The 20,030-nt window shown below is 42.9% G+C and overlaps 1 protein-coding gene across 2 annotated transcripts; it reads right to left on the bottom strand.

The window, feature by feature from the left end:
• Positions 1–3,541: 3,541 nt before the first annotated feature.
• LOC123282629 (diphosphoinositol polyphosphate phosphohydrolase 3-beta) lies at positions 3,542–9,823 on the bottom strand. Of its 2 annotated transcripts, XM_070502255.1 has the most exons (2): positions 9,185–9,823; positions 3,542–5,241 (listed from the first exon to the last, which is right to left on the bottom strand). In XM_070502255.1, coding segments are annotated over exons 1-2 (495 nt in total). In that variant the 5' UTR covers positions 9,679–9,823; the 3' UTR covers positions 3,542–5,240. The 2 variants fall into 2 exon arrangements, with proteins under 2 accessions (XP_070358356.1, XP_070358357.1); XM_070502256.1 differs by lacking the exon at positions 3,542–5,241 and having other exon boundaries at positions 9,120–9,823.
• Positions 9,824–20,030: the final 10,207 nt, after the last annotated feature.

The following is a 20,030-nucleotide window of genomic DNA, read 5'->3' as shown; positions in this document are numbered from 1 at the left end:
TTCTGGGCTCCTTTGTCGAAGATTAGCTGGCCATAGAGGTGTGGTTTTATTTCTGGGTTCTCAATCCTGTTCCACTGATCTGTGTGTCTGTTTTTCTGCCAGTACCATGCTGTTTTCGTTACTATAGCTTTGCAGCATATTTTGAAATTAGTGAGTGTGCTACCTCCAGCTTTCTTCTTTTTTCTCAGGATTGTTTTGGCTATTCGGGGTCTTCTGTTGTTCCATGTAAATTTTAGGATTCTTTGTCCTATTTCTGTGAAGAATGTCACTGAGATTCTGATTGGGATGGTATTGAATCTGTAGATTGCTTTAGTAAATAGTGACCTTTTATTTATGTTTATTCTTCCAAATCATGAGCATGGAATCTCTTTCCATTTCTTTATGTCTTCTTCGATATCTTTCAATACTGTCTTATAGTTTTCAGGGTATAGGTCTTTCACTTCCTTGCTTAAATTTATTCCTAGGTATTTGATTCTTTTTGTTGCAATTGTAAATGGGATTGTATTCTTGATTTTCTGCTTGTTTGTTGTTAGTGTATAGAAATGCAACTGATTTTTACATGTTGATTTTGTGCCCTGCAACTTTACTATATTTGTTGATTATTTCTTGGTGGATTCTTTAGGGTTTTGGAATTTTTTGTTTTAGTATCTGTCTCCCTGATACACATAGAGCTCCATGAAGACAGGGGTCATGTCTCATTTGTTCAACCATGTATCCCTAGAGGTAACAGAATTCTTGGCCTAAAGTTCTGAATAGCTTTATCACAGCAAAAGCTCAGTTGTAAGGCTGGAGGTACTAGACAAATGCAAATACTTTTCTATTTATCTACCAGGTTAAAGCTAGATGAAAAAACACAGCTTAAAGAACTCAAAATTTTACTGATTGGAATATGATAGAGGATCTTTCTTCATATATAGAACATATTAAGATTTTTTTTTAAAGATTTTATTTTTTCCTTTTTCTCCCCAAAGCCCCCCAGTACATAGCTGTATATTCTTCGTTGTAGGTCCTTCTAGTTGTGGCATGTGGGATGCTGCCTCAGCGTGGCTTGATGAGCAGTGCCATGTCCACGCCCAGGATTCGAACCAACGAAACACTGGGCCGCTTGCAGCGGAGCGCGCGAACTTAACCACTCGGCCACGGGGCCAGCCCCCAGAACATATTAAGATTTAATTCAGTATTAGAAAAAGATAATTATAAATAGACTTGGATAGCAGAGTTCTTGGGCAGCAGAGTGGTCCTGGGAAAGGTTTCCTTGCTCTCAGTAGAATACGTTCAAAACTGGGCTAATTCCTAAAACGTCCACTAGAGAGCAAAATGTCACTGCTGGTACCATTTACTAATAATGCTTTTGCAGTCTGTTTATGTCTTTTTAACACCCAAGAAATGAGGTGTAAGTTTGAGTGGGTAGACAAAAGGAAAAGAGAGAATTGATACTAACCCTGTTCTGAGTCCTCTAACCCTTCAACACTGGCCCCAAAGAAGTCTAAACTTGCAGGGATCCTGGCTTGCTTCTTCACGCTGCTGTGTAGGTTTACGCAGAGCATGGTGTTAAGTCTTCTTGGACCATCCCAGAAAGAAGTGGAGCACGAAGTTCACTATAAGATATTGTCTGCCTGTTCTTCTTTGTCTTAATATAGAGCATGAGCTTTGGAGTAATATAAAACTGAATTTCTATCCCTAACCTATCAATTCTAGTCCTTTGATCCATTCCATTGATTTCAGGTTCACGTCTTTGCTTCTGGGAATATAAATCTGAGACACTTTGAGTACTGTTTGGATATTGAGTCGCGGAAGAAGCTTTCCCTTCTCCATGGGTATAGGAATCACTTTGGCCATGATTTGAAACTGCCGGCTCTCAGGTTTTTGGTGGTGATGGGGAATGAGAGGGTGGGACTTCCGGGCTATTTGGAGTCAACTTGTGTTAGGGAACTAGTCTAGCAATGGAACCTAGAAAAGATCTGACCTTTTCAGTGGTTGTAAATTGTGTTCTTTTTGTTACATTTGCCTCACATAATCTGGTAATCTTCAATGAAATCTCATTAAGAGTTATGGCCTAGTCTCTGGTGTGCTGCAGGAAATTAGGGAAGGATGAGGGCACATTCTGGGGTAAAAAGGTAGAAAGAGAACAGGATTCCATTCCCCCAGTCCAGAGTGGTGGTGTCCTTGTTTACCAGTTGAAAACCACTGTGCCCAGAAGAGCAACAAATTCATGAGGGTCAGAGGCTGCAGAGAGGTAGTGGTATGGTAGCTTGCTGAAAATCCAAAGAAGACAGAGGGAAATTTCTGGAAAACAAGGTAGTAGCAGGCCTACTTTTAACCAATATATAGAAATTGTGTGATCTATTAAACGGGTACCCCCTCTGAATTGATGCCCCCACCCCCCCTCCCCCCCGCCCCGCACCCGCCAGCCTCAGTGCTTGGTGAGTAGAAAGTTTGTGTGGAAATTAGCAAACAAAAACCAAAACAAAACACAAACAGGCCTATTCCACACTGTATCGGGACTTGATGAGTAAAGCTTGGTCTGGATCTCAGACCTAAGTTGTGTGCTATGACTGCTGTGCTTCTACAGGACACAAGTAGCACAGATTCCATAATGGCCCTGAGCGTTAGCCTAAAAAATTCTAAGAAACAGCAAGATGCCCGTGTGGTGTGTGCTTAACAGTAAAACGGGTCATGGATCTTTGGAAATATTGTGGTGGAAGGGGCTCCCTGTGCCATCTTTGTTTGGGTTACATATATTTATATTTGAAAAGAAAAAAGGCTGGAATATAAATATATATATATACACACACACACACATACACACACGTATTTTTTTTCAAACTTGGTTATTCTGGGTAAGGGGATCATGTGTGATTTTTTAATTCATTTTTTAGAAATTTCCTGAAATTAAGATGAATTAATTTTGTAATCAGAAAAAAGTTCAATTTTTTTTAAGATAAATTGCAGAACGGGGAGTGTTGTCTCATCTGGAACCTAAGCTTATGTTCAGCACTGGGGTTCAAAGTTTTCTGGTCATGGGGCTGGCCCAGTGGCACAGCAGTTAACTGCGCATGTTCCGCTTCGGCAGCCTGGGGTCCGCCGGTTCGGATCCCGGGTGTGGACATGGCACTGCCTGGCACGGCATGCTGTGGTAGGCGTCCCACATATAAAGTAGAGGAAGATGGGCATGGATGTTAGCTCAGGGCCAGTCTTCCTCAGCGAAAAGAGGAGGATTGGCAGCAGTTAGCTCAGGGCTAATCTTCCTCAAAGAAAAATAAAATAAAAAAATAAAAAATAAAGTTTTCTGGTCATGTTTGGCATATTGATTGGGCTCAAAGTCTTTTTGCATGTGGAACTGGGGGATGTCTAAGGAAAGAATTTACACTAAGGGAAGAGCAAGTCTGCCAACATGTTTAGCTCAGGAACAAAACCTAGGTCTTTAGAGGTGAGGAGTGAATTTGTCTGACTAGGCTGTAGACTTATCTTCTGATCAGCCTTCCTGACTTAAGTCTTAGGGATGGGGTTGGGGGACAAGTAAACTCAAGAATTTTTGTTTCAATTTTTATTATGTAAAATTTCAAACATATACAAAAGTATAGAGAATAGTATAATGAACTCTCAGATATCCATCACACAGCTTCAACAATTATCAATTTTTCATCTTTGTTTCATCTATACACTCACCTACCCCACCCTCAGATTATTTTGAAGCAAATACCAGTAGCATATCATTTCATCCGTAAAATTTACAGTACGTTTCTCTAAAAGATAAGGATTTTTAAGAAAACATAACTACAGTACCATATCACACCTAAAAAAAGATCAATAAATTGGGGAGACGTGTTTTTATTTCAAAGTCTGTAAGGATTGGGAGAAGAATCAATACATTTCACTGATACCATGAGGAAGGGTGTTAACACTAAAATGGAGCCCAAGTTTTTTCCAATGTACTTGCTTTATAAAACAAAAGAAATAAAGCTACCATATTAAAGCCACTTTGGGACCTTTGTAGGGAGCTGGGGAAGAGTGCTGACATCACAAACCCCATGGAAAAACTCCATAAAGTTTTCTCTAAACATCTTTGTCATTTTTTAAAAGTAGCTCTCCTGGAGGCAGCTGACCTAAGTCCTCTCTTTATAAATCCTTCATTTTCTGTCACCGCCTCCCCCTCTCGATTTTCTGTTTTGAATGCCTTTTTCAAGTGACAATAATTTAGCTGTCTCTCAGTCCTCTGCATGCTTACATGCACCAGGTGGGATGAGGAGCTAGCTGAGTGTATTGGAAAAGAAGATGAAAACTGGCCAACAAATCAGTAAGAGCTGCAAAAGGGAACCTAGGCAAAGTAAGTAGCATAATTAACTTTGGAAACTGTCTATACTGCAGTCTTTGCTGGCTCTGGCATCAACTAATAAGAGCATACTGAATCTGTAAAATAAGAAACACAATCTTTTCTTCAAAGAGATATTAAGATTACATGTAAGAAGTGGTTATGGCATTGCAAAAACATCAAAATTTATTTTTATAAAAACTCACAATATTATCTTGTGTTCATTGTATTTATTTTTATAGTTTTATATCAAGTGATATTTTTAATAGAATTTTAAGCAAATTAGCAATAGTACAAAAACACTGAAGTTGTGGCACAAAGGACTGGTTCTACAAAATGGTGACCTAAGTGATGGGGTAATCTTAAAACTGTGCTAACCACTGTGTGATTATGACATAAAATTATGAGTAATAATTCTAGTCCTTGAACATCTTACGACTGCCTTGAAAAGTTTCTGCAACACCTGATAAAGAAAAGCCACACCAAAGGGTGCCTAGACAGCACAGATACTCTACTAGCACCAGATTGGAAGGGGAATGTTTGCCATGTAGTGATTACAAATACGAATTTAATCAAAGAAGCTTCAGTGATGCCAACCATATTTCAAGTAGTGTCTCAGATGCAGAATATGCAAAGAATAAGGAAATGTGGTCCTTGCTCTCAGGGACATCATAGTCTAATGGAGAAGGCAGAGACATCAAAAAGCATAACAAAAGGCAATAGGTGCTGAATTAAGAGTCTGTTCACGTACAATAGTACAACCACCAGGGCAAGAGGAGTCAGTGGAGTAGACAGGGAAGGAGGATGCAGGAGGAAAACCAGATGAGCTGTCTCCTTGGAAACACGAAAGCGCCCAGCTGTACTTGACAATTCTATTGGTTCACAAAATTTATTCTTTCAAAGCAATCCTGAACATCTTTGCTGTTCATCTGGAAAAATAAACCAACATACAATTAGCAGACTTATACTAATTTAACACTTCCTCAAATCGACAAATTTACAAAGGGCCTATTATCTGCATTACTCACTTCGCATTTGGAAAGCCTTCACAGAATTATCTAATGCAGATGCAATTCTTACATGCAGAACCAGGTGGGATGAGGAACTAGTTGAATGTATTGGAAAAGGGGATGAAAACTGTGGCCAACTGGATCAGCAGCTGAGGGAGTTACAGGTCAATATATATTATGAAACAAAAAAGTCAGGAAAGCACTAATACTAGAAGTTTTGCAAAAGAGAGGGGGGGTCATCAGAGACATAAAAAATGCCGAAGTCCACGTTCTGCACTCTAGGCTTATGGAAATAATTCAGGCTGGTTCCCATCCATCAAAGAGTTTGTGGTCTGGTGGCCACACAGCCATGCAAATAGGTAAGTATAAGAATTTGTGAGAACATGACACACAGAAGAGGGTATCTTAACCCCGGTGGTCAGGAAAGGTTTCTCATAGGAGAAGTTTATGAAGTATCTATTTTTATTATCTCCAATTTTATATTAACAAGAAAATTAAGCATCAGATAGTTAGCTAACTTGGCTGAAGTTAGAGAGTAAGAAATGAAACGAGTTTTTAACCCTAGGTCTGTCTGACTTCAAAGCCTCAATGTACTTTCTATCACATTAAACTCTCTCATAAAAACGTCGTGCTTTACTTCAGTCACCATAGTTACTTTTCCACTTCTCAGAGTGCTGTTTGCTCATAAATATTTAAAATCTTCTAAATACAGTATAACAGTTTATCAGGAGACAGCAACCAGAAAAACACTGATAAAGCTCTGCTAGTGTCTGGTGGCTCCCCTACACGGGACACCTGAAAGAAAAAGCTCTGCCCAACTAAATATACATTATTTGTGTGTGTGTAGGTACACAGACACAACTTCTTGAAAGAATTCTATACATTATGGACACAGCACTAATTATTTCCAGTGTATCTAGATATCTATATCAACCTCTGTTTTCTCTCTATACATTAACAAGAATAAAATATTTGACCAGCTGAAAATGTAAGCCGCTTATAAACATGCGGAAAATAAATTTCTGATTCATGTCTACAAACCTCAATTATCTGTGAAGAATACTCTTTGTCCTTTTTTATTGAGGGGAGGGCTAAAAAAAACAAATAATGAATAAGTGACTTTTTAACACTCTATAAAGGAAAAAACATCCCAACTGTATATCAATCATTGGAGAGCTGAAGTGGTAGAAGTTTTCTACCTACTACCTCTGGTCACCTGTTTTAGCCTGAAACTCTTGGTCTTGATGAGAAAAAATGAATCTCCTTGGAGCTTTTAACTATTCTGACCAGGCTATGTTCCAGTGAATATTTCACAAAAACCACTTAAATGAACCTGACAGTCAATCCTGAAAAATAGCATGACTTATTCTAAATGTTTCTGGCAAAAAAAGAAAAAACAACCCACAACATATTTATAGGCTAATAATTCTTAATAATGGGTCAATATGAATACTGTACAGTTTTGCCTTTGTCAGATACTTGATTCAAGAACTAAATAAGATGATGCATTATTACCTCTAAGAATAGCAGGTACAAGTTAAGCCTCCAAAGTATTTGTGACAGCATTTCAAGTGGAAGGGGTTTTTATCTACAAAAATATCTATAAAATAAGAATCCAGTATATCTGTTATGTGAACGTAGAATTTAAGAATCTTCTTGAATAAGTTATTGGGGGAAAACATTTTGGTGTCAATTTGTTTGAAATTAAAAAACTATGTGCACAAATATATTCCATATGTATCGGTTTCCTAGAGAAAAACAGAAAAATACTCAATAACCATACTTGATCAAACTATATAATTCCGATAATGAAACTGTCATTTGTTTTAAAAACCCACTTATTCTTTTAGTTTACTTTGATAGCAATACTACAGAAAATATATTGTGAATTGAAACTTGTACTTTGCTTATCTGTACTTAAATGTGTAATAAGATGTTTTCGAAACAGTGGCACCAAATTTCTTTAGAAAGTGCAACAGAGCCCACTTTTTAGCAGCAATCATGTGAAAATATTAGTAATTTTTAGAATTACAATGCAAAACAAATGGAGAAAAACATTTGAGTATTCTGAAGAGTAGTAAAACGTGCAAAGCACACAAGGAGCAGCACAAAAGAGTATATATTCTAAAATTCACCATATAAAGTTCAAAACCAACTATTCTATGGTCTTAAAAGATAGGAAGGTGGAGTACTAATTAGGGGGAGGAATGCAGTGGGCTTTTGAGTTACAGGCAAAGTTAATTTTTTGATCTGGATTCTGGCTACATGTATGTGTTCACTATGTAAAAATTCATTAAGCTGTACACTTAAGATTTGTGCATTGTTCTGTATGCATGTTGCAACAGTAAAATATTAATTTTTTTAACAAATGGTAACTCTATTAAAATTTTAGCAGTACTTGTGTTTAAAAACAGGTTACTTTGAGGAGTAGCAAAATGTTTTTAATAACCATTATTTTCTACTTTATACTCATTATTTACTAGTAGAATGTTTTAAAAATGCTTAAGTGTTATATATGGAATGACCTTTCCACCCCTAATACTCTCTTCACAAACTTGGTTTTCCCTCTACTTAACTACTGACATGGCTAGGGAAATAAAAATAGTTAGAGAAGAGAGACCTATGCATTTCAGACGGGACTCTTGGTCTCAAGCAAGTATCAAGGCAAATGTAAGATCTTTTAATTCGGTACCGCAAAGTTTGTCCTGTGAGAACAAACGTTTATCCTAAATGTTTAAGAGAGATTGTCCTAACACTCTGGGAAGTCTGTAACAGCTGAATATCAAGAAAGCTACCTCGCTCAACTGGGATGTAATTACCATATAAGATTCCATTCTTCTGGCTACTGGCATTCAGACAAGTTTAACTGGAATATCCCAAATTCAAACGTGGGAAATAACTTTCTTCCAAAAACTAACTTACATTTAGAGAACTATGCTTCTTCTAGGGTATTAAGAAAAAGGCAATGGAGTTGGAGGCTGAGCATGCTACATCATACTCCACGAACACAGTTTTCATGCTAATATGTACACCTCGGGATGTGCTTGGCCAACAATACCTTCCTAAGAAGTAATACTTTGTTAACCTTCGTTGGTGCTTGTAGGGGGAAAATGGGGAAACGGCCATTTCAAGTAAGCAGTGAAAAATTACCAGGTGAGAAATTTTTTTTTCTGAAAGTCAAATTATCTACATAAGAATAAAGAAATTTCCGAAAAGGGCAAACTAGATTACATTTCTAGAGATCAAATTATGGTCCAGTGCGGAAAGAGCACAAGATGTAAAATTTCTTAAATGTTTTTTAAATTCAAAACTGATCGCTTAAACCAATTCCCATCACAGAAGGGCTTACTGACAAGGGCGAATGCTATGAACGAGAAAACAAGAAAAAAAATTAATGAAAGATGCCACACAACCAAGCGATCAGATCCCTACGAAACAAACCACAAGAATGGTACCAAAAAAGCACACGTGCGCGCGCGCGCGCGCACACACACACACAAAGTATGTGTGAAACGTAAAAGAACCACAGCGCGTACACACGTGTACACACACACACGCACAGCTCCCCCCCAAGGGCTGGGTGAGCAGTTAAGGCACCTTTAAAAAAAAACCCACGTGGCTTTGGCTTTCCGAAATATGTTACAGCGCTACCAGAAGCGATTTTCAAAGCATCTGAAAAACGTGCAAATTGAAAACAGTGCCTGGCAACTGAGGCGGTCTGCAAGCGTGATTCAGAGGTCTGCCAAGGAAACAAAAGAAGCCTCCCTCCGCCCCGAAGACCGCACAAGGCACAGGGGTGCTCCGGCCACTATTTATTCTAAGGGAGGCGGAAAGCAGAAGTCTGTGCAGGAGCCGTACATACTAGGGATCGCTCTCTGGCGGGGACGGGGCCACGGAGTTTCCATTGGTTGGGGAACCGCCCAGCTTTAGTTTTTCCAGATATTCGGCATGCACGGGCTTGTGGCACTGGAGAACCTTGATCGCATCTTCGATTTTGAACCACTCTCGCTTCCTCCCAATGCTAACCGAATCTTCCCAATCCTCCAGAATCTCAGTGACAGTCAGTACATACACGTACGTTCGGTGCTTGCGATCTTGGTTCTGTTCGAAAATGCCCAGGAGCCGGCCTAACTTCCCCTTGACTCCCGCCTCTTCGTACACCTCTCGGACTGCCGCGCCGCCCGGCTCCTCCTCGGGCTCCATGCCCCCGCCCGGCACGATCCAGCGGTCCGGGTACCGACTGCTGCTCACTAACAGCACCTCGTCCTCGCGCTCGCTCCGGAAGCACAGGCACGCCGCCCGCTTCTTGAACCCCTCCGGGTCGTAGGTCCGCGTCTGGTTCGGCTTGCACTTCATCCTCGAGGCCGCCTGCTCCCGCCGCTCGCTGCTGCTCTGGCCGCCGCCGCCCGAGGTGCCGGGAGAGGAAGGGCCGAGGGCGAGGGGCGGGGAGAGAGAGGCGCCTCAGCCGGGGAGCCCCAGGAGCCTAGGGGAAGATGAGGCGGGGGCGGGGGCGGGCGAGGTACGTCAGTCAGTCCGTCCCTCGCGCGGCGGAGGGTCCCGAGCGCAGACGCCCGAAGGGAGGAGGTGGCGCTGCCGCCGCCGCCGCCGCCGCCGGGGAGCCCGCCACTCTGCACACAGCCCACCCGCGGCCCCCTCAGCAGGTAGGGCGCGCACCTCCCTCCCTGCTCAGCCGCCCGGGCAGGGGTTGAGCGAGGTGAGGCGCATTCGCGTGCGCGTTCGCGTCTCCATTCGCGTGCGCGTTCACGTTGGCGGGCGAGGGGCGGGGGCGGGGGCGGGGGCGGGGGTCTCGCGGCTCCCGCAGCGCGCAGCGCCTGGGGCCCACTGCGCAGGCGCCTCGCGCGCCTCAGGCTGGGAATCTCCTTCCCCCAGGGTTCAATTCACCGCATTGTGCCTTGGGCCCAGGTTCTTTCCACGTGTGCCTTAGAGCTGAACGTGGCTGTGGCGTGGCCGGACGTTTCTCCTCACCCCACCAGGTTGCAGGAAACACACACACACGCGCAGTCCTTTTACACGCAGTAAGATCAAGGGCATCGTCATCACCATCGCCCACGATGAATAGGACCGGCTTATTTAGAGCAAGGCCCCAGTTTTGTCAAAAGGATCCTCGGTATTCTTGGCAAAACAGGACCTAATCTCTGCTGAGTCATGTCATACACTTTTCTTTCCTCAACAGGTTCTTCACCTTGCCAGGCATCTTGGCACAGCCCGTTGCTTAACACTTGTCTTGAGCCCCTCTTGACATCTTACCTAACTTCTGTTCCTCAGTTTCCTCATCAGTAAACTCCTTGCCTTACTTGGTTCAGCCCTTTGCACTTTGAGCCATATTCGCCCAACAACTGGAGAACCCCCCCGAGTAGTGTTTGATTAAATCCCGAGAACCTCGATCCTCCGCACACTCCGCCCTTCTCTCTTTCTCGTTGATAAGTACCGGTTGGGGTTTTGGAAGACACGCCTGTGGAAATCTCTTCATGTTTTACATTTTGGTTTTTGGAAGGCCCCTGGCGTGGGACGGGGACTCCAGCAAGGCCACTTGGTGCTCTCTCACCTCTCTGGTCATCCTGTCCTCTTGGCCAAGAAGTGGCCCCCCACAGCCAAAAATCTAACAACCTCAAGCCTTCCCTCTCCTTCTATATTTTTCCTTGTATATTGTTTCCCTGCTCTAACAGTAGCCTTATGGAGAAGACCTCTGATGTCTCCTAACTTTTGCCCTATTGCAGCTTAGGCATCTTTGTCTCTGTCTTCCCCACAGACCCTCTGGCTGGCATCAGCCAAGCAGGATTATGAAAACTCACTTTTCTGGTGAAATAACCCCTTCATCGAGGGGAAATTGAATCTGAAAGGTAAGTGGAAAGGAGTCATGAAACTTACAGTCCAGTTTTTAAATAACAAGGTAGTTCAGCTTCCCAAGGGTCTGCTCCCCTCCATTTATACCCAAAATAGCTCGTAAAAATGATCCTGTTCCCGGTGGCAACACAGCTGCAATATCTAGAGCATAACATGACATACAGGTACGGGTGGTATACGAAGAAAATGGCAAGACGGAGGCGTAATGAGAAGGACTGCAACCAGTAGAGACACTACCGCAACTGATCGTCTGTTAACGATATATGGACGATCAAGGAACATTTGAAGGAGGACGACAGCTCATGATTCAAAACGAACTAGGAAAATAGATGTCAGCTAGCTGTATTCCTCGGTGGGTCCCTACGCACACATACACAGATAGTGTTTGACAACTAGGAAAAAATCCATTACAGTCAGGATCTAGGCAAATATACCTATTATCACCAATATTCTTAAATATCGTTTTAGACATTCTTTCCAGTATAATGAGATTGTAAAGAGAAAAGATCTGTCATTTTGGTAAAGAAGACGAAATTGTCATTATTGGCAGATGATATGAATATGTTCTTGGGAAACACCTAAGAAACGATATAAAAATGAATTCCTTTAAGTGGCAGAATGAAATGTTGATATTTGAAATACCAAGAGCTTCCATGTATGCCAGCAGTAATCATGTAAAAAATAGGATGGGGAAATGATGACATTCACAGTAGCACTATCAGCCACCACAAAATAAATAAAGTAGCAAGGGATCCTAAAAACATATGGTTAGGACAGTGTAGTAGAAAATGATAAAACTTGTACTCAGCTTTGAAAGATGATTCGAATAAACCAAGAGGAACTCTCGCAAAGCTGGGGATTTGGCTGGTGTCTGGGGGGAAGGGTTGCCCAACTAGGCCCCCGCCACGTCACAAGTCTGCTTTACGGTTACCAGGTACTATCTCCTTGTCTCGGTAGAGCTGCCGTTTTCTGGTCTATGCCATCACTTCTACATCACATTATGCCTCTGCAATATGCGTCTGCTTGGGGCGCATTTGTTGGAAGGGAGAGCAATAGCAGCACTATAATCAGGAAAGATGTACAGGCTGGATTCCCACTGGCAAAGTCATAGCGTGTTTCGGGATAAGACATCCACAACTTACAAGTTTAGTACAATGCCGAGAAAAATTTCAAATTAGTTTTTTTCCCCCAGAATTTCATAAAATAATTTTATTATTCACCTGTTAGACCCATAGAGCAAGATAGTTATGACTTCTTCTAAAGAAGAGTCAGAATCATTTTTGAGAGACTGGCATTCCACTGTCTGGTTTATCCATAGGTAAATATTTCTGTGGTGATGAACAAGGTTATTTCGTAAACCAGCGTAGTGGTAGAGTCTTACAGTAACAACTGCCATTTGTGCAGGCCTGTATCTCCTCCCCCATTGTCCTTGGCCTTGGCGATGGAACTTGCTTTGTCCCATGGGACTAGTAGCAAGTGTGAAGCAAGCAGAGAATTAAAAAGTACTTGCACACTGGGGTTTGCACTCTCTCGCCGCTCTTGAAACAAGGTGACGACAATGTGCTGAGGCCCTGGCTAGGTGGATGATGAGAGACGCTGGCCCATGCATCCCTTTCATCCCAGCTGACAGTGAACCCATTGCCAGAAAGGTGGGTAAGACCATCCTAGACCACCTGGCTCCCAGCAGAGCCACCTAGCTGACAAGGCTCTGACCACAGTTGCACAAGCAAGCCTTCTTATGCATAAGGACCACTCAGCTGAGCCTGGCTGAAACTGCTGACCTGCAGAATTGTGAGCAACAGAATTGGTTGTTGTTTAAAGTCACTCAATTTGAGGGTTGTCTGTTATGCATCAAAAGCTAGCTGACACAACCGTTAACTGCCATGCACCAAAATCCAACCAAAAATAAGGGAGAGAAGAAACATTTTCCGTAGTAGAAATTGAACCTCTGCTTGAAGAGGTTGACAGTGACCTTTCCCTTGATCGGAAGGAAAGGGATGAGGTCAAGGCATGGAATACTTGTGGAGCACAGTCTCTGTGCCAGGCCCTGTGTTGAGCCCTGTAGCCTATGTTCTCGACAGCCCATTATATCTTGAGCGGGCGGTTATTATTCCCATCTCCATGGTCGTGGCACCTAGAGCTGCCACTTTGGGGACTAACTTTTAAGGGGAGTACGATTCTAAGAGAGAGGAGCTCTCCAGAACAGCTGTTACCTCGGATAGAGAATGCTACAGACCTTCTCAGAGCCTGATAGAATTCACAGCTGAACCCAGCTTTCAGGAGAGTGACCACAACATATCTGAGAAGATTTCAAGGTACGTTAAAGGGAAACAGAGTCAGGGGAAGTGATCTTAGTAGTAGTCAACGAGACCAAAAAAAGGTGTTTTATAAACCAAATGCCCTGGAATATAAATCTGGCTCCCTCAGTAGCTATGCAGCCTTAAGTAAGTAAGTTTCTTTGACTTTGATATTTCTTATCTGTAAAATGGGGGTAATAAAATCACCTACCTCATTAACCTCGCCTCTCGCGAAAAAGGCTTTCCTGACCATGTGTACTCACTCACCCCTTACACTGGGATTAAATTACCCTCCTTTCTTGTCGCAGGCTCCCTTGACTTTAATTCTGTCATTGCTCTAATCAAGGAGCTCTGTCATGATCTGTCTGCGTGTTTGTAAGGAATTTAAAGGCTGGGAGCCAGCCCGAAACATACCTGTTCCCCCTGAGTCAGCACAGTGCCTGGAACTTGGTGTCCAGCAGGGATTCAAAATACAGCGACTGAATGCAAGACTGTGACAGAAGCTACATGGATCAAAAAGGACAGTTATTATTATACCTAATTGTTTATTAGAGGTTCAAAATGAAAGAGGAGCGAACATAGGCAGCTCCATACATGTCTTTGCACTTGGGGAGGTTGAGTGGGTTGTGTCTTTCGAACCACTCTCCATAGGTTCCCAAATTCCTTGTTTCTTCGTGTACCGTGGACACTGATTTTCTCGCAGCCACAGAATTGGCTTCACGGAGGGGCTGTGCTAAGTGAGTCAGGGAAAACTTCTCAAAAGCAAAGCGACTGGAACAAAAAATGCCTCCCCAGTTTTTCATTCGATTAATTGATAGATCACGGGATGAATACAGGACTTCTAATTGCGTGATTTTTGTGAGTAATGGCACGGGTGTGCACAGAGTTGAGGGTGTGAACACAAAGATTGATGGATGTCAAGTCCAGGTGAGTGCTTCCACTCTCTCAAAGAGGCAGCACTCCTTGATTTCTCCTGCTTCATTGGTCACGACCTCTAGCTCCCTGACTGCTGTGTACCTCCCTTTCACTGATCCTGTCCCCATACAGACTTCTCATTCAGCACCGAAACCCGTCCTAGTGCTCCTCTGTTCCTGCGACAGAGTCAAATGCTAAATCCTCACACAGGTCTACGAGGCCCTGGGAGGTCAGGGCCCTGTTTGCTCTTTGACTTACCCTTAGGCTCTCCCCTCAGTCACTCCTCTCTGGCTCTGCTGGACTCTGGGCGCTTTCTGCATTATGTCAGCCAGGCTCCCTCCTCAGGGCCTTTGCTGTAGCTATTCCCTCCACCTGGGATGCTCCCTACCCTGGCTGACTTCCTCACTTCCATCAAGGCTTGGCTCAGTTCTGGGCTTCTCAATGAGGTCTACCCAGGCCACCGTATTTTCTATTGCTGAGTGCACTCATCTTTTCCACCACCCCATATTCCTGATCCCCCCTTACCTCAGCCTAAATTGTCTCTTTGTTAGAGCACTTATCACCTAACAGATTATGTTATTTACTGTGTCGTTGTGTTTATTGCTTATCTCTCTCCTCCCCCATAGCTCCTGCTTGGACATAAACTTCTTGATGTTAGGGATCTTTGTCTCTTGCTCAATGGTTTCTCACAAGCAGCCCTGAACTTTGCCGAGCACACATTATAGTCATCCAGACCATATCTGTTGATGTAATGAACGTGCCTGTCTCCTTTGCTACATTGAGACACCCTTGAGGGCAAGGGCCGTGTTTCACTGGTCTTTGTCAATCCACCAGCCAGCACACTTTCTGATACAACTGGAAAGACACCACTGAATATTTGAATATTTGTTGAATTAATTAATTAGTTAATTGATTAATTAATCTTTCGAAAGTGACCCTAATAGGGAAAACATTCTGTTTCCAAACCACAGTTCTTCCAGTAGGTGCCATCTGGGTCAGCACCATGCATGTATCAGCTTCCATGCAAACTCTGTTAGTCGGCTGCGAGACAGCTGAGGGCCAGAGGTCTGACTCATTTTTGGCGAATCCCTCATAGGGCTGGCACAGTTTTTACTACACAGCATGACTTAGGGTGGTGTTTCCAGATCTTGGTCATTCATCACCTCGGTGGTTTTTGCTTTTATCTTGGCAGAACAGGTACTATCATTTACATAGTATATTTTGTTTAAATAAAACTGTGTCTTTGAGAATAAAACATAATTCTATAATTAAATAATGAAAGCAAAGCAATGGAATGAAATAGTTGACAGAATGGTTGAGATTAATGTTAAGTAATAGTACACATAATGATGGGCACTCCACCAGGCTCTTCATCGATCTTATTTCATCTAATTCTACCAAAAACCCTTCGAGGGAAATATTTGCATTCCCATTTCATAAAGGGGAATATTAAGATCAAGGACATTATGTAAACGGCCCAGGATCTGACACTTAGTAGGTAGCCAAATGAGGTAGAAACTCAGGGCTCATTGACCATAACACCCCACAAAGAGTGCAGGACAGGCAGAGCCCAGCTGAACTTGCCCCCAGCAGTCCTCTCTGATTCCCCTCCCTTTTCCCACTGATTCAGCTCTCCAAGGTTATCATCGCGTGTCTCCTAACGCTCTCAGAAGCTGTTCACCCCAGAGATCTCTCCCAGCTCCTTTGGCCAAATGTTGGTATATTCAACACTGATTCCTGCTGTGGCAGATGAAAGATAGCTATTTCAAGTCTTTGTAAAGGAATAGGATAATTGTTATTTACAATTCCTTCTTGACTTTGATGAGATGGATCCGAGGAGGGTTTTTGTTGCAGAGCTAATTTCCTTGTCTGAGAATCCTCTTCTTGGCAGGACGCCTTCCCTTCCACAAAGACATCAATCCCGCCCAGGATGGAAGATAGTTGACTTATCAATGATGCTGTGCACCCACAGGCCCAGGCACCATGAGACCCATTCCCTCAGAAGAAACAAAGGTTTCTCGGGGTCGCCACGCTGTTCCACAAATTTCCTAGCTTCCTTAAATGAAGACAACAAGGCACACACAAGTGAGGTTTGAGATCAAAATCGGGATCAGGAAAATGGCCGCATTCCGTCTTTCACAGTAAAAGCTTCAAGTACCCCCAATAAAATCAGCTCGTTCTGCAAAGATGCATCATCAGTGAGCACCATGGTGGGGTGTCTGTGACCATAGGCTCTGAACCGGGCACCGTTCTCTGGAATTCGAGATTGGTAGGAAAACAGCTTTTCCTTTTCTTTTTTCCCATCTTCTCCCAGGTTATGTATTTCAAGGCAAGTTTGAAAATCAGTGGTCTTGTTGGCAGTTTTCCCAAAATACAATATTACACCTCCTAAGAGAGGACACGAATTACATTTTTGGTTTCTACACTTCACTTTAGCTTTGATCCAACAGCTTCGACTACCAGCCTATACCTCAAAGGAAGTATCCTTGATTTGTTGCTTTCAATGAACTTTCTGATGTGCATAATTCCCAAAATTCTTATAAAGGAATCCTATTTGGGTTTGTTGTTGTTGTTTCAAAACTGCAGTATTAGAAGAGGTAATAAAAGCTCTTTGAGGGCCTACCATGTGTCAGATCCTTTACATATCTCACTGATAATTTTCATAAAATCCCTGTGACGTAAGTACCATGATTCCAGTTTCACAAATGAGAAAAGTAAGCGTCAGGAGGATGGATAACTTGCCCCTAACCACACAGCCAGGAAGTGGCAAAGCTGGGCTTTAGAAGAACTGCTGTTACAATCCAAAGCCTGCATTGGTGAGCATATCTCCACATTAAAAAAAGAATTCGAAAAAATTCCTGTTTTCTCGAAAGTCACCAGTGTAAATTTTAAAATTCCATGCCATTGCTATGTCATCACTTTATTGATTTTTACAGTCTTTTTTTTCTTAAAGATTGGCACCTGGGCTAACAACTGTTGCCAATCTTTTTTTTTTTTTTCTGCTTTATCTCCCCAAACCCCGCCCCTTACACAGTTGTATATCTTAGTTGCTTCCAGTTGTGGGATGTGGGACGCCACCTCAGCGTGGCCTGACGAGCAGCGCCATGTCTGCGTCCAGGATCTGAACCCTGGGCTGCCACAGCAGAGCGCGCGAACTTAACCACTCAGCCACGGAGCTGGCCCCTTGATTTTTACAGTTTTACTCCTGATAAATAATACTTTTCTTTGCAGTAAAACACGAAGTTTATAACATTTCAGTTGAGGGTGGCAGATATGGAAAGGCATCGACATGGCTAAGGTCTGGGAATTGTTGCTTTAAGCCATATTGTGTGCTGAAACCTATGCCACATGCTGTGTAGAGGCATATGGACAAATGGACCAGATTTCTCATCCTCCAACACCTTTTAGCTTCTCTAGGAGAGTTTTCATGGCACGTGCTACTCAAAAGCCACACATATGCCACCTACAGAGGAAGCATTTAGTGGACTACCATCCAGATTGAAAGTAGGTGTTGTTGCTGTCAAAGTTTCGGTATGAAATAAATGAATTCAGCAAACCTTCAGCAATGCCTATCATGTTTCAGGTTGTGTACTTCCTACAAGGTAAGCAAAGTGCAAATAAACCATCCTCCCAGCAGGAAAACAACAAAAAAAGAAGTGTAATTTCTGAATTAGAAGTCTCCACAGGGTACATTTGCAGTGCCGGGGGGGTGGGGGAGAGGAAGAGGAGACAAAAGTTGGACTGAGGAAGAATAGAAGCAATGGGAGCAGGAGTCGGATCAGGGAAACTGAGTCCTTGTGACTATGATCATGCGTGCCTGAACCTGATATTCCATTATTTGGGGGCTCACAGACTTGGTTCCATATTCCTGAATATTTATGATTTTCACCAGAAAATTAAATAATCAAATCACCAGTCTTATATTTATTCGTTTCTCCAGTTAAATTTTTCATGACTTTTGTGCATCAGTCACTTTGTATTTCCAGAGCCTAGGGGAGTTTCAAATGTTCTCCCACTCTAAGCCCATTTCAGACACTGAGAGATTATTAGAAAGGCTGACTCTGATTATGAAGCCAGGAAGTCAGCAATACAGTGGTACTAGAAGCTAGTGAATACAGGGAGCTGGGATGAAAGTCAGAAAATCCATATGTGCCATGCACCGTGGTAGTCTCTGGGGCTAGAGGGATCGTTCAAGCTGATCCAGCTGTCTTAGTACAGATAATCACGCAGGCACATGTAAACCCCAGGGGCCTCTAAAGATGTCAGAGTTGTTTATCAAGGGGGTGTTTTACATATGCATGCGCACACAGACACACACGTAATTAATAAATTAAAATTCTGGAACTCAGCTAGGATCACAGAATAATAGAGCCAGTCTGTCTGACTCTAAAGCCTCAAAGCATGTCTATGACTTCAGACCTTTTTTCGTAGTAATTTATTTCAATTTAATTCAGAGCCAGCACCTGCAACTCCCCTGACTGTGCTTGTCTGTTGTTGTCTCATAAAAGAACCTTGGAACGGAATGTTCTGCCTTATCTAAAGGGCAGGGACTGAATAGGCAGCTCCAACATCCAAGCCCTTCGCACTGAGTGTGGCACCCATCTTACCAGAGAGTGTCCTCATTGTTGCTGTCACACTTCAAGCTGTCTGTTCTTGCCTCCGTGTTACACTCGAGTTAGACTTCACTGCCCTGTGACTTTGTCCATACTTATTTTAATTCGCACCTTAGAGCTACATGTGGTGGTGGCTGGGCCAGAAATTATTTCTCAACCTCTTCGGTAGGTTGGATAATACTGAGAAATACCTTAGCCACACACATTCAATACACTAATAACTTAAATACCTGTGTATCAGTTTTCCATGGCTGCATAACAGATTGCCACAAATTGGGCAGATTCAATCGACCCATACTTATGATTTCACAGTTTCCATAGGTCCGATGTGTGGCATAGATGAAGTGAGTTCTCTCTTAGGGTCTCACAAGGCTGAAGTCAAGGTGTCAGCTGGGAGGAGGTCTTACCTGGAGGCTCTGGGGAAGAAGGTGCTTCCTGGCTCATTCAGGTGGTCGGCAGATTCTCCTCCTGTGGTGGTCGGACCCATGACACCACATCCTCATGAGATGTCCTCAGGGTCTGCTCTCAGATTCTAGAGTCTGCTTATATCTCTCGTCATGTGGCTCCCTCCATCTTCAAGTGAGCAATAGTGTGTCAAATCCTTCTTGAGCTTCCAATCTCTCTTGCTTCCCCTTCTGCTGCTAACCAGAGAAGACTGTCTGCTTCTAAAGGGCCCCTGTGATTAGATTAGGCTCTTTAGGATAATCTCCCTATTTGAAGGTCAACAGTTTAGTAACCTTAATTACAACTGCAAAGTCCCTTTAGCCGTGTAACATAACGCAAAAATGCATGTGATGCCTCTTCTTATTCACTGTTCCTGGGCTAATGGCAGGAAATCTTGGGAGACCATTTTTAGAATTCTGCCTCCCACAACCTTTAATAACCGTCAGTTAATTTTTTTATGAAAACCCTGTTTTGTGACCCTGATTGTCTGTACTCCTGTGAACATACTGCCCACTCTTTCCAGAGTTACATCATGTCGTCATGTCCTTTTACTTCAACAAGAGGCTTGTGCCTT

Source organism: Equus asinus, chromosome X (genome assembly GCF_041296235.1).
Source record: "Equus asinus isolate D_3611 breed Donkey chromosome X, EquAss-T2T_v2, whole genome shotgun sequence".
NCBI lineage: Eukaryota > Metazoa > Chordata > Mammalia > Perissodactyla > Equidae > Equus > Equus asinus.
The sequence above is the reverse complement of the archived record's forward strand: the minus strand, read 5'-3'. Positions and strand labels throughout refer to the sequence as shown.

What these genes read in the sequence shown, in the direction of transcription:
- LOC123282629 (XM_070502255.1), bottom strand. Translation starts at nt 9,678, where the DNA reads ATGAAGTGCAAGCCGAACCAGACGCGGACCTACGACCCGGAGGGGTTC.